Source organism: Nyctereutes procyonoides, unplaced genomic scaffold (genome assembly GCF_905146905.1).
Source record: "Nyctereutes procyonoides isolate TBG_1078 unplaced genomic scaffold, NYPRO_anot_genome, whole genome shotgun sequence".
NCBI lineage: Eukaryota > Metazoa > Chordata > Mammalia > Carnivora > Canidae > Nyctereutes > Nyctereutes procyonoides.
Window position 1 is genome coordinate 2,013,047 of NW_026575117.1, and position 13,592 is coordinate 2,026,638.

The 13,592-nt window shown below is 62.5% G+C and overlaps 1 protein-coding gene across 1 annotated transcript in view; it reads left to right on the forward strand.

The window, feature by feature from the left end:
• Nucleotides 1–11,402, forward strand: part of ATP1A4 (ATPase Na+/K+ transporting subunit alpha 4) — a 28,368-nt gene extending 16,966 nt beyond the window's left edge. The window contains exons 13-22 of the mRNA XM_055334017.1: nt 1,157–1,293; nt 1,674–1,824; nt 2,071–2,239; nt 3,437–3,591; nt 3,731–3,854; nt 5,071–5,216; nt 7,753–7,883; nt 7,991–8,092; nt 11,057–11,148; nt 11,368–11,402. Of these exons, the coding sequence (XP_055189992.1) occupies nt 1,157–1,293; nt 1,674–1,824; nt 2,071–2,239; nt 3,437–3,591; nt 3,731–3,854; nt 5,071–5,216; nt 7,753–7,883; nt 7,991–8,092; nt 11,057–11,148; nt 11,368–11,396 (1,236 nt within the window). The 3' untranslated portion in view covers nt 11,397–11,402. The remainder of the gene's footprint in view (nt 1–1,156; nt 1,294–1,673; nt 1,825–2,070; nt 2,240–3,436; nt 3,592–3,730; nt 3,855–5,070; nt 5,217–7,752; nt 7,884–7,990; nt 8,093–11,056; nt 11,149–11,367) is intronic.
• Nucleotides 11,403–13,592: the final 2,190 nt, after the last annotated feature.

Here is a 13,592-nt window from a genome sequence, read left to right on the forward strand (position 1 = left end):
GGAGAGCCATGTGCTTGGCCCTTGAGGGAAAAAAAAAAGGGAACTAAAAATAGATAAATAGAAGCATCCAATTTTATTTGCCACTGGCGGAGGCTCTGGGCGCCGTGAAGGTGTCTGGGCCTCACCGTGAACCCGGCCCCTCCAAAAACTGCAGTCGGGCACCTACAGCGGACTCAGGCTCTCGGATGGGACGGATTGGGGGACCGAAGGGACAAGGGAACAAGGGGGCGACTCGCAAAACCCCATGGGAACTTCAGAGATGCCATCAGCACCCGCAGGTTGGACAGGACATTGCTTCAGTCCCGAGACACGTCTCCGTGACAGGGAGCCACCCCTGCAGGACTGCGCTCCTGCTGCACCTGCTGCACCTGCTGCACCTGCGCCACCACGGAGCCCCACGAGCCCGCGCCCTGGGAACTCGCTCTCGGGGGACCGACTTTGCTTTTCTGTCCGTCCAGCCTGGCACGGGCATGGGGGAGGCTGCGGGACAGCCCCCTGAGCTGCCGGGCCGGGCCGGTGCCGGGCTGGGTCAGGCCCACGGTGCACCTGCCCGACGAGTCCCAGGTGGCCGCGCAGGAGCCCCCGGGAGTGGCCCCTGTTGCAGAGCACGGGCCCGTGGGGCACAGACCAGCCGTCCCCGTGCGGCGAGGAGACAAAAGGAGCAGACTGCTAGGACAGCACGGCGCTCGCAGCTGACTGTCGGGGAGGCAGGGACGGGGAGGGCTGGGACCAGGCACCTGCAAAGGGCTGCAGCCCAGGGGAGGCCGCAGTGAGCGAGAGGCAGGGGGAGGTCCGAGCACACTCGGGCCCAGTGCGTGTTTGCCAGACGTCCCTTTGCTGCCACGTGTTCTACGTGTAGGTGTTTGTCTTTTGAGCTTAAAGATGCAGAATAGCTTGTGGAACCATTCTGTGAAATTCTGAATATAGTAATGAACATGCCCGGAGTCCCATTTTGTTTCTGGGGAACCTAGAACCCGAACTGTCCTGTGTTATGGTCTGGGGGTCCTGACCCAGTCCCCGGGGGTGCAGCCACTGTAGCGCACATTCTTGGAGATGAGCTGCGACTAGGCCCCGGGGAATGAATAGGGATCCGTTAGGCCCTTAGGTTCTGGGGACAAAGACGATTCTGTGACCCTTCCCTCCCCTCCCGACCCAGGTGATCATGGTGACCGGGGACCACCCCATCACTGCCAAGGCCATCGCCAAAGGGGTGGGCATCATATCCGAAGGCACCGAGACCGCAGAGGACATGGCAGCCCGGTTGCAGGTCCCTGTCAGCCAGACCAACCCCAGGTGGGGCCCCTGGAGAGCCCAGATCCGCTGTTTGCCCTCCACCCTCGGCCGCCCCACTCCGACCCCACTCACCACCCTGCCTGGAGGCCCCTGCAGCCGGGAAGAGGCTGGGGTTCACTCACTGCAAAGTAAAGCTTAGTAGGAGAACGACCACGTGACTCTGGCCATGGGTTCTCAGAGGAAGCGGGAGGAAGGACCCCGCAGAGCAGGGGAGGGGCGGGTGGGAAGCAGGGCATCTGTCTGTCCGTCCGGGGACAGCCGGTGGCTGCGGACAAGGAAGGGGCCAGGCGGAAAACAGCCTTGGAGGCTGTAGCGCAGGCCGCACACGGGCGCCAGGGCATCACGGGCTCCTGCCGCGGCCCCTGACATGTCTCCCACAGGGAAGCCAAGGCCATCGTGGTGCACGGCTCGGACCTGAAGGACATGACGTCGGAGCAGCTGGACGAGATCCTCAAGAACCACACGGAGATCGTGTTCGCGCGGACGTCCCCGCAGCAGAAGCTCATCATCGTGGAGGGCTGCCAGAGGCAGGTGAGCGGGCGCCGCACGGGGCCGGGCCAGCCCAGACCTCCTCGGGCTGGGGGAGTCTCCAAAGCGCCGCCTGCCCGGCCCCTGAGAGGGGCGCCAGTCGGGGGCCCCCCGAGAGTTGTAATGTCCCGGGAGGAGCAGGAGAGGGAAGGGCCAGGCACAAGGGCTTTCAGAAGCAAGGGATGATGGGATCCGAGTGACCCCGGGGCTGGTCTCGATGCGACACAGTGATGACCTGGCTCCTCCCAGGGGGCCGTGGTGGCCGTGACCGGGGACGGCGTGAACGACTCCCCCGCACTCAAGAAGGCTGACATCGGCATCGCCATGGGCATCTCGGGCTCCGACGTGTCCAAGCAGGCCGCCGACATGATCCTGCTGGACGACAACTTTGCGTCCATCGTCACGGGCGTGGAGGAGGGTGAGGGGCAGGGCGCCCGTCGACTCGGGTGACCCCAGGCGGGCGGGAGCTGCTGGGCATCGCTGTCACTCCCCTTGCCTAGCTTCCAAGCTCCACGACCCTGCACGGGCTGGGAAGTGTCCACATAAGGCAAAATTCCGTAAATCAGGTTTGGCCATCCTGGGAACATCACCCCCGGGAGCCCTTCTAGACGAGGTGGGAGGAAAGTGCGGGTGCGACAAGGAGACCAGGGTGTGGTCGAGCATAGGGTGCTCTGTCCTCGCACGCGCACCCCGGGGAGTCCGCAGCAGGTTCCAGGATGTGGCCCCTCCCTGGGACTGCTCCATACGCCACAGTCTCGGGGTCCCTGGGAACCCCTCACCTGAGTGATGCTGATACGGTGAGATCAGCTGGAGCCTGACCCCAGAACTGACCACATGAGCCTCACCACCGGCCCTCTGTCCCAGAGAAATCTGAAGACCAGGCCCCTGGGCGAGCGGGGGAGCCCTAGAGTCTGTTCCCCGGGGTTCCCCGCCTTCTGCCTGCGGCCAGCTCACTGAAACCCAGGACGACCCATATGATAGTAATAGTCACGCTGTGGCACTAGACCTAGCATGATCCTGACGCCATGCTCACTATCCGGTCTCCATTCAATACATTTTCCAGAGCACCGTGCACCAGGCTCTATTCTAGATACTGGGGAGCAAGGGCGGGGAATAAAAAGACACAAATCCCAACCCTCACGTTCCTTCATTTCTAGGGGAGCAAGACAGTCAAGTGCATAGTAGCTTACGGGGAGATGAGCGCCATGGGGCTGGGGTCAGGGACTTGCGAGGCAGGAGGAATGAGGCTCCGGGAGGTGAGAGGGGCCCAAGGTCACAAGCTATTCGTGGCAGAAAATGGGGCTGGGAGCCAAGTCCGGGCTGTCTCGGCCTCAGCCTGAAGCTTCTCCGGCCTTGGTGTCAGCGTTCCCAGACACCTTTCAGCCTCGGCCAGGCCCAAGCCTGTAGCATCCTCAGGGAGCAGGGGCCGTTACCCCCACTGCATCCGACCACGGGGGGCTCGCCGGTAAAGCACGGCCCCGAGGGTCACGTAGTTCAGGAGCAAAGCGGGTCTAGGACCTCCGGCCCCTACTCTGTAGTGATCTCTGCCGCGGAGCTGCTGTGCGGGCGGGGTCCTCTCTGCGCTTCTCACAGGAGGGTGGCCGTCCTCCCCCAGGCCGCCTCATCTTTGACAACCTCAAGAAATCCATCGCGTACACCCTGACCAGCAACATCCCTGAGATCACCCCCTTCCTGCTGTTCATCATCCTCAGTATCCCCCTGCCTCTGGGCACCATAACCATCCTCTGCATCGACCTGGGCACAGACATGGTGAGGCCCGAACCGGGATGCGGCCGGCGGAGCTCCTGCGAGGGGGACCGGGGCGCAGGGTGAGGGACAGGGCTCGCTCGAGGGACCCCTGTGTTTCCCTCTGAGCTTTGTCTCCCTTGTCTCGCTTTCCACCCTCCAGGTCCCGGCCATCTCCTTGGCTTATGAGTCAGCTGAGAGTGACATCATGAAGAGGGCCCCACGGAATCCCAAGATCGACAACCTGGTGAACAACCGCCTCATCGGCATGGCCTACGGACAGATCGGTGCGGCCCAGGCCGTGGGGCTGGGGTGGGGAGCGGCTGCAGTTGCCCGGCTACCGCAGGCAGCTCCACTTGCAAGTCAGGGGGGTATTTTCGTGACAACAAACCGTGTGCTGCCACCACCTCCCCCTGGCACGCAGGGAGCCACCCGTGCATCATCTGCCCTTAGGAGTCCAGCTGGGAAGGAGCAAACATACATGAACTGATAGCGTCTCTCCAAAGGCCGAGGAGTGAGCGTGCACGGGCCACGCGACGGCAGAACAGGGCAGGGGGCTCCTGAGCCGGCGGGGCAGTCAGGGCGGCCGAGGGGAGGGAACAGGGCTGGCGCTGGTACGGGGAAGATCGCAGATGCACGGTCAGCTGAGCAGGCCCGAGGAGGGGGAGCCATGTGCCGCCCCCAGAAGACTGAGTTAGCAGTCTGGGGGGGCCCCTGCTCCCGAGCAAGGAGCCATAGAGAATGAGGCTGTGGATGCAGGTAGCATTTGTGCTGGGCCAGCCTAGAAAGGCATTCGCCAGCCGTTGGAAGTCTTGGCTCCTGAGTTGCCGCTGTAGTGTTTCGGGGAGCAGGAAGGGGATGGACGCGGAAGAAACTGAGGGCAGGGGAGACACCCCAATATCTAGAGGAGGAGAGAAACAGATTTAGGAGCCAGACCTACGTCTGGATCCCAAGGTCACCACTTCCTACCTGTGTGATACTGAATGAGGACTGAATCCTATTTGGGCTTCAGTGTCCCCACTTATGAAGGGTAAATAGTAGCTCGCAGTCGTGGTGACGTCCACGGGGACCTGCTCAGCTCAGCGGTCGGTAGGCAAACGCTGGCAAACACTTGGTGGACGGAGCTGTCGCCTGGGGCGGGGGGGTGGGGGGACAGGCCAGCAAGACGCAGAGGGGGAGGCTCCAGGGGAGGACAGGACCTGATGAGGGTCTGCGTGTGACGGGAAGTGGACACAGAGGAGCCCAGCGCTCGCTCAGGAGGAGGCGGGAATCAATTCCCTCTGAGGTCCTTTCAGTTTTAAGAGTATGTGACCTGAAGGTGATTCTGGGTCAGAGCCCCGAAACAAATGTCGGGGCTTGGAGACGAGTCCTGCGGAGGTGAAGGGGTCGGGTCGCTGATGGCAGGCTCCTGCACACCGGAACCCGGCCGCCACCCCTGCCCCGGTCTGCCTCTCGAGGTCCTTCCCTGAACCAGGTTCCTCGGCCCGTGGCTGTCATTCACAGGCATGATCCAGGCCCTGGCCGGATTCTTCACCTACTTTGTGATCCTGGCCGAGAACGGTTTCAAGCCTATTGACCTCCTGGGCATCCGCCTCAACTGGGAGGACCGCTTCTTCAATGACCTGGAGGACAGCTACGGACAGCAGTGGGTGAGCGAAGGGGTGGCGGCCCACACGGGACCGGGAGGGGGGAGGACGGGACAGGGAGGAGTGGGGGACGCAGGCAGCACACAGAGGTGATGCCTCAGGTCCAGTCCTACGGGACCTCGCTCTCCGGTCACATCGGCAAATGCTCCTCAAATGAGCACTTTTCGGACGCGGACTTCATTTCTGTCCGTTGCTGGTCCTTACCTTGCTGGGTCTCTCAGCCTCCTTGCACCGGGAGGTCTTCATCATCATGCCAACGTTCGGGGGCTGGTTTCTGTGTTTCCAGGTTCTGGAAATATCATTGCCCCCGAAAGACCCGTTGCTGGGTCTTCTCTCTGTGTTTCGCTCCGTCCCTCCCTCCAGGGGAGTCCAAATTATAGGACTTCAAGTCTGAAAAGCACGTGCTTTGTACGACCGCCCTCCCTCGCCTTTCCAAACGTGTTAGGCCCAGCGGGCGCCTCTCTGTAGTACTCTTTCCTAAGACCCTAGATGAGTGAGGCTCAAACTGCAGCCCTCGAGCCAACAGGACGTGTTCAAGAGTGTTAGTAGGTAGGCGTTTATCCCCCTACCTGTGAACGTGCCCGTCCCAGTTCCCAAAACCGCGGGGGACGTGACGCCGATTATTGCTAGAGTCGTAGGACCACAGAGGATGCAAAGTCTATAGAGGACACATAGTTTGTCATCATCACTCTTTAAATGAGGAAACTGAGTCTGGAAAGACTTTACGACTTGCACCGAGTCCCAGGGGGCATCCCTAGGAGGGCCTCTGCGCTGGTTCTTGCCCGGCCCCTTCCTCCTGCACCGCGATGCCTCCAAACCAAGCTGACGGCAGGTTTCTCAGAAGAATGTTGGAATCCGGGTTGTTGGAAAGGCGCCCCCTATACACACCTGGCTTCCCCTCGCTGAGCCCCACGAGGCCATCAGAGGTCAGTGTTCCCAGCCACCAAGGTCGCTCCACGGTCCAATGATGCCCAAAGTCGTCACACCGTCCGCATCTCCTCCATCCTCTGCTCCAGCCTTTGTTAGTTTTATACCTTGAGGCCATCTCTCTGCTGCCAAGAGGCAGCTTACCATATACTCATTTACAATTAATTAAAGGTAATTAAAATTAATTTGAAGTCACTCCAGATTGCATCAATCCTGAGGTCATCCTGAGACATCTGCGAGACATCCTGAGGTCTCGCAGAATGGGCTGGTAACAGCCGCCCTGAGGAGTAAACTTCGTCAGGCGGGTCGCTGCCTCTTCCAGGTGATCTTGTACGGACCCCCCCGCCCCCCGCCGCCCAGGAAGGACTCCGAAGGCTGCCGGGAGCCAGGAGAGCTCCTTACCTTCTAAACACCTCTCGCCCTTAATTCCACTGATGGCCACTCATTCATTCGCGAAGCATCTCCTACGTGCCGGACGCTGTCCTGGCCCTGGGCGCGCTGTAGCAACATACACGGTCCACCTGCTGCTCCTGTGGAGCTTACGTCCTCCCGGGGCAGGGGGCGGGAGGCGGGCGGATGACAAGCAAATCCCTAACACACTGGGTCGACGGGACTGAGGTCCGAGTGGAGTCCAGGAAGGCTGGGAATTGAGACACTGGAGTGGGCGAGACAGAGACGGCAAAGTGGTGGTGAGGGAGGGGGAGCTGCTCGAAGCGGGAATCCCAGGGCAACAGCTGGACCGGGGCGACCGCGGGCGCAAGCAGCCCTGGCGGGGCCTGGAGGGCCGCACGGCTGGGGAGGGAGGCCGAGGCACGCGCAGCTGAGCACCCACGTGAGTGTTTGCATCCCCAGCATCCTGGCAGGAGCGGGGCCGTGGGGGCCCGAGTGCGGGTGCTGGCCGCCGACCGCTCGCAGGGCTGGCAGGGCCCGGACCCCCGACTCCCAGCCTCTGCCTTCCAACAATCTTGGGCTCCGTCTTGCCCTCCCAGGGCCCAGCCCACGAGCTTCCGTACGTGGTGTCTCGTCGTTCAGTCGTCCACAGTCTCAAATTCTTCGTCCCGTCTCCCTGTTCACTATGCCCGCGCCGTTCTCGTCTTTGAGACACGGGCTTTCTGGGGGGGCCAACGGAGATGCGCCCTCCCCTCGGGAGGACTCCTCTCGGGACCTCCTGGGGCGCTGGCCCGGCCGGCCCACTCGTCTTCCCCACTAGACTTAGGGTCTAGACCAGACTTGGGTTCCTCAGAAGCGAGGGAGGCCCTGGGGTGAGCGCCCGACTCGCTGCCCTCCCTGCAGGGGTGCCCTCCGCCCCACCGCCCTTCCAGGCACCCGGGCCGACACCTGCCACCCGGTGCCCTGGGTGTGGGAGGGCGGCACCAGGGTAAGCGGGACAGGTGCTCGCCCCTGGCATGCTCCGGGGGGCCAGGAAAGCGCCGGCAGGTCCCGGGTAGCCCATGTGAACCCACGGAGCCCGCGCGGGAAGGGCTGGGGCCAGACAGTGTGACGTGTGGGGCCTAAGACCCCTGGCTCTGCCTTGGGGCCCAGGGTGGCGGGGGAGGGACCAAGCCTGTGGGGTGGATGGGATCCCTCCTGACACGGACCGCCCACCCCGCAGACCTACGAGCAGCGGAAGGTGCTGGAGTTCACCTGCCAGACGGCCTTCTTCGTCAGCATCGTGGTCGTGCAGTGGGCTGACCTCATCATCTGCAAGACCCGCCGCAACTCGGTCTTCCAGCAGGGCATGAAGTGAGCGCCCCCGGCCCCCCCCCGCCCCGCCCTGACACCCGCTCCCCCACCCCCACCCCCGCCTCTCTCTCCCTTCCTGCAGAGCGCCCTGCAACATTTCTTCCCAGAAACAACATCCTAATATTCGGGATCATGGAGGAGACATTCTTGGCTGCCTTTCTGTCCTACGCCCCAGGCATGGACATGGCCCTGCGGATGTACCCCCTCAAGTGAGTCAGGGAGCCACGCAGGCTGGGGGGCCTCAGCCAGGGGGCCTCAGCCAGGGGTGGGGGGCCTGGGAGAGGAAGCTGCCTGGGTGGATGGGCTACCCTCGGGGATGTAAGGAGAACCGTCTGTGCCCCCACACGTGCGCCCGACTCGGGAGGGACCAGGGCCTGGGCCGAGTGACGGCACCGCACAGGGCACACGAGGTTAGCGGACTCCCCGGCCCTCAGGACGCGGCGTGAAGGGGCCACCGGGTGTTGGAACCTCCAGCAGCGGGGCAGGAGCGTGGCTGTTGGGGCACCAACGGTGACACGCTAGAGCCGCCGGGGTGGGCTGCGCAGAGGGCAGGCGAGCACAAAAATAGCCTGAAGTGCGCGCCGCTCGTCCTGCTGTGACCGACACACTCGTGTCGGTGGGCGCACACCGAAGTTCTCACTGTTGGACCCCTGGTTGGTTCAAATCATGGCCATGTTTCTGTCTTCTGATTTCTTTTGTTTTACGCCCGTGTATTGTTGTCGTGAAAAAACCCGCGAGGAGGAGCGTCTGACCCTCGGTTTCGGCTCAGGTCTTGATTTCAAGGTCTTGAGATCGAGCCCCTGCTTGGGGCCCCACGTGCAGCACGGAGTCGGCTTCTCCTCCCTCTCCCTCTGCCCCTGCCCCGGTTGTGTACACGCAGCACTCTCGCTCACTCGTTCTGTCTCTCTTGAATGCATACGTAAATCTTTTTTTTTAAATATTTTTTTAGGGTGGCCTGGGTGGCTCAGTGGTTTAGTGCCTGCCTTCAGCCCAGGGTGTGATCCTGGAGTCCCAGGATTGAGTCCCACGTCGGGCTCCATGCAGGGAGCTTCTCCCTCTGCCTGTGTCTCTGCCTCTCTCTCTGTGTCTCTCATGAATAAATAAATAAAATCTTAAAAAATAATAATAATAATTTTTTAAAAGATTTTACTTATTCATAAGAGACACAGGCAGAGGGAGAAGCAGGCTCCCTGCGGGGAGCCCGGTGCAAGACTGGATCCTAGAACTTGAAAGAAGAAAGAAGAAAAAGAAAGAAAGAAAGAAAGAAAGAAAGAAAGAAAGAAAGAAAGAAAGAAAGAAAGAAAGAAAAAATTTTACAGGGAAAAGAGCAAAACCTGCCGGGTCCCACCGCCCCCACCCACCCCCACCCACAGAGGCTGCCTACTAGTGACGTAGACCTTGTTCTTCCAGCTTTTGTCTGCTGCAAATGCACGCAGCGGGCTCACCTTTCCGCCCCTTGCAGTGTTTCGACCCAGTGCTTTGTATACTGCAGGTGCTGCATTAATGTTTCAGAACAGACACTGGCGCTGCCCTTAGAGCCTGACCGGCCCGGTTTGGGTCTCAGCCCTACCATGTGTGTAACCCGCCTGCGCCTCCGCGGTACCTGCCGAGCGTGCATCACACGGCCCGGGCAGGCCGCCGTGAGCGTGTGTAGGGAACGGTGCGCGTGTGGCTGAGCGCCAGGCGAGGTCTATGCGGGCCACTATGGCAGCTGCTGTCTGATGCAGGAAAGGTGTCAGGGTTCAACGCCAAGGGCCTAGAAAGAATTCTTAAGCGGTCTTTGGTGCCAAAGGGTGGTGTTATTACCAGGCGCGGGGACAGGACCCGCTGGTAGAAAGAGCTGCACGGGGTCGCGAGGAGTGAGCGCCCACCGGACACTTCCAGGCTGGGAGGGGCCCAGGGAGTGCGTCAGTCCCCCGGTAATTTGGCAGCAGGGTTCCCAGGACCTCGAGGGGGCATTTATGGCGGGCTAGCCATGAAACCCGACCCATGAGACCCTCCAGATGTAGATCAGTGGGTCGTGTGCTTGGGGGATGAGCGTCAACACGCACCTCGGGGGCTGCAGATAGTTTCCAAAGGAATTTTTATATGTTCAAGTCGACTCCCAGGACCCGGGGGTCGGGCTAGGATTGCCCTGTGGCCTTAGCAAGTGTCAACACCGAGACAGCTGAGTCCCTAGGGGGAGGCCCCTCGGCCTGTGTCCAGGACGTGTCGGTGGGCTGCAGGCGGGAAGGAACCTTAATCTTGCGTCATTCCCACGTCACATCCCGCCGCTGGGCTCTCGGCGTTCAGCTACCGAGACCGGGAAAGTGAGTTGGTCATTTTATCCGGTGAATGTCGAGTTAAAGACTCAAGCAGTGGCAGATATTATCCCACTAAATGCAGCTTTCCCGTCCGGGTGGGACCACGTTTCCCTTGACCTTTGGAAAACTGAGTGTCTGGCGCGCGATGCGTTGTCAGGGTACAGGACTCCCTGGCTCTGGAAGCCTTGGGATAAAAAGGAGAATGCAAAATATCTCCTTATAATGTTTACATTGGTTCCGTGTAGAAATGATGATACTTTGGATAAACTGGGTTAAATAAAGATCTATTATTAGAATTAACTGCCCCTGTTTCTTCTTACGTATTTTAATGTGGCCACTGGAAGACATCAAGCCTCGCAGGTGGCTCGCAGTGCATTGCTCGGGGCCGGCCCTGGTCCAGGCCACGTCCCTCTCACCCAAGGGGACAGACGTGGTTCCGACTGGGCCCTCCCCCCAGAGTCTCTCTCCCTGGCCCCTCATTACAGAAGAGGTGCTGGGAGCAAAACGGTGCCCGTGTTCGTGATACGGACAAGTGTATGTTCTCCACGGCGACACAGCCCCCACGTCTGGTCTCGGGTAGGCCCATGCTGCTCAGACTAGCCCCCCTTTGCGGGTGCGAAGCCCAGAGGCCCTGCAGGGCTTCGGGAGCGCCCTCACGGCTCCGCAGGATCCGGGGACACCGCGTGCACCCCCGACAGGGCATTTGTCACCGTCTGTTATCGCTGGCCGCTCAGTTTTTGTCTTGACCCTCCCCCAGCAGGCTCTGACCTCCCCACAGGGGGCTCAACCCTGGGCGACAGGACCCCCTGGGGGCCGCCCGTCCTCGGCCGCTCCGGCCCGGCCCCGCTGACCCGCGCTTGCTCCCCACAGGCTCCCCTGGTGGCTCTGCGCCATTCCCTACAGCGTTCTTATCTTTGTCTATGACGAAATCCGAAAACTCACCATCCGACGTCATCCTGGCGGTGAGGCTCCCGCCCCTGCTCTGAGCGCTCAGCAGCCCCCTCCAGCCTGTGCCCGCCGTTCCCTTCTCCCCCGAGCTGGCGCTGCCCCGGGCCCTGCCCTCCTGCCCTCTGCCCGGGGAGCCCTGAGATCCCCCCACCCCACCCACCTACCTCATCCGCGCTCCCCGCCCGCCTCCCCTTTACCTTCCCCAGCTCACTGTGGTCTCCTCTCGCCCACAGGCTGGCTGGAGAGAGAGACCTACTACTGAACTCAGCAGAGGAGCTGCCCCGACATGGGGGGTGCCCCAGGGCGGGGGGGGGGGTTGGGGTTCTGGGCTTGGCGCCTCGAGAGAGCATGGTAGGGGCAGAGATGCTAGGATGAATGACCTAGGATGAGAGGGGCCAGCAGTCCCGGGGCTGGCCTGGGGCCCTGGGGGCTCCGTCCTGCGGAACCGGTGGCCAGTCCCGACAGTAAATGTTTGCAACAGCCCTCCCCTGGCCGCCTGCGCGCGTCTGCTTTCCGGAGAGCGGGGTGATGGCGCCAGGGTCCCCTCGATCTGCATGGGCAGTGTCTCCGGCCCTGGTGGAGGCCGGCAGGGGCTGGGAATCAAGCATCCCTGGCCCTCGAGGGCAAGCCCCCAACTTAAAGTCCGAAGACCTGAGGGGGAGAGGAGGCGGGGGACGGCTCCCCGACCAGGCGGGCAGCGGGCTCCTCGTGGAACTTCGGGGCAGAACAGGCCGCATTTCATCAGGCGGATGGTGCCCAGGGGGACCCGGGAAGCACCACCTGGTGAGGGGTCGCCTGGGGCGGGGACGGTGGTCGCACCTGCTGGCGGCCATCCTGACCCCTCCCTTCACTCTGGATCCCCGCAGCCCTGACTTCCCAGGAAGCGTCCTGCCCCCCCACACACACACACAGGGTGCCAGACTGTCCCGAAGTCTGCACCGGAGGAAGGAGGAGCCCTGGGGCCTTCCCCCCCACCCCCACCCTGGGGTGCCCCGCCTTCCTCTTTACCCATTTGCGGGCTGTTGCGTGGTGAGCGGGGCCACCTGACCCTCTAGCTCAGGTCGCTGTCACGCCTCCTGGGGGGCCGTGCCCCAAGCAGGCGGAGCAGGGCCGGGTGGAAGGAACCTGCTGGAAATGGCAGACCGTCCGCACCCGCAGGACACGCGTGCTGCCCTGGCCGTGGGACAAGCGCTTGCCATGCGCATGACACTCAGGCTCCTAGCGCCCACCCTGGCTCACGGATGAGGGAACCGGGGTGCGGCCGATTCCCAGACTTACACCCTCAGCCCCCTGTGCCCAGGCCCACAGTGAGGGCTGGGCCGAGATGCACGGCTACAGACCAAGAGAGGGGTGAGGGCGGAGGCCGGAGGGAGGCCGGAGGGAGGCTGCGGAGAGACGGGCCATTGTGAGGAGCAGCGTCCCCAGGGCGCTCCCACCTGTCGCCTGCCCTCCTGCAAAAGCAGGTCCCCTGGGGACAGGGGTCCTTCCCGCTGCTGACTGCTGACGAGGCTGAACCAGACCTGGAAGATGCAGAGGCTGGGCTGCGGGGACTGAGTGGGGACGGGGAGGCCGAGGGGCCAGCTCCTCGGGTTTCAGCAGCAGGAGCTTCGGGTGTCTGGTGGGTTAAAAATACAGAGGCCCCAACTCAGGGTCATTTGATACCGGCTGCCCGGGCCTATTAAGTCCAAGGGCCTGGAGGCAGGGGCCCGAGGGAAAGGGCTGAGGGGAGCAGGGAGAGGGGTGAGGGGCAGGTGGGAGGGCGCAGCTGCTGGGGAGCCCCGGGCAGGCCTGGGAGCCAAGGGTGGGGGTTGCAGGCCCAGGGCACCCCGTAGCCCCGTCTCGCGGCCCGAGGGGTGCCGAGGGGAGGTCCCATATTCCAGGGTGGCCCCCTCCCCAGCGTGCAGCAGAAGCCGCCCCATGCCATGGCCCTGGGGCTGGGGGACCCACGGGCAGGGCAGGTCGGGGGCTCCCCGGTGAGACCAGGAGATGGGTTCCGGGGCGGCTGGAGCTCCCAGCAGCCCTGCTCAGGCCAGCCCTGGCCTCCCTCGCTCCAGCACAGCTGTCTCTCTTGGACGCACTCCTGCCACATGCTTGAGATTTTCTGTGGCCTTCCCCGCTTAGCTGTGCAAGGCCCACCCCACAGGATGGGGGATGTTCCTCCTCTAACACAAGTCCATGCCCCTGTCTGGGTGCAAAACAAACTCTGTGTCTCCAAAATCAGAGACACCTCAGGGTGGGGATGGAGGGCTTTGATCTAGCCTCTTCCACGGGCTCCCTCATGCCTCAGTTTACCTGTCCAGGGAAGAGCCCCCCGGGGGGCCACAAGGTACCCAGAGCAGAACTGGTCCACAGCCCTCACCCCCAGGATGGGATGCGAGAGGTCAGAGTCCCTCCTGCCATGTCCCCTTGGGCCCTGGAGGGCACAGGCGAGGGGACATCGTGGCCGTAGGGCAGGCCC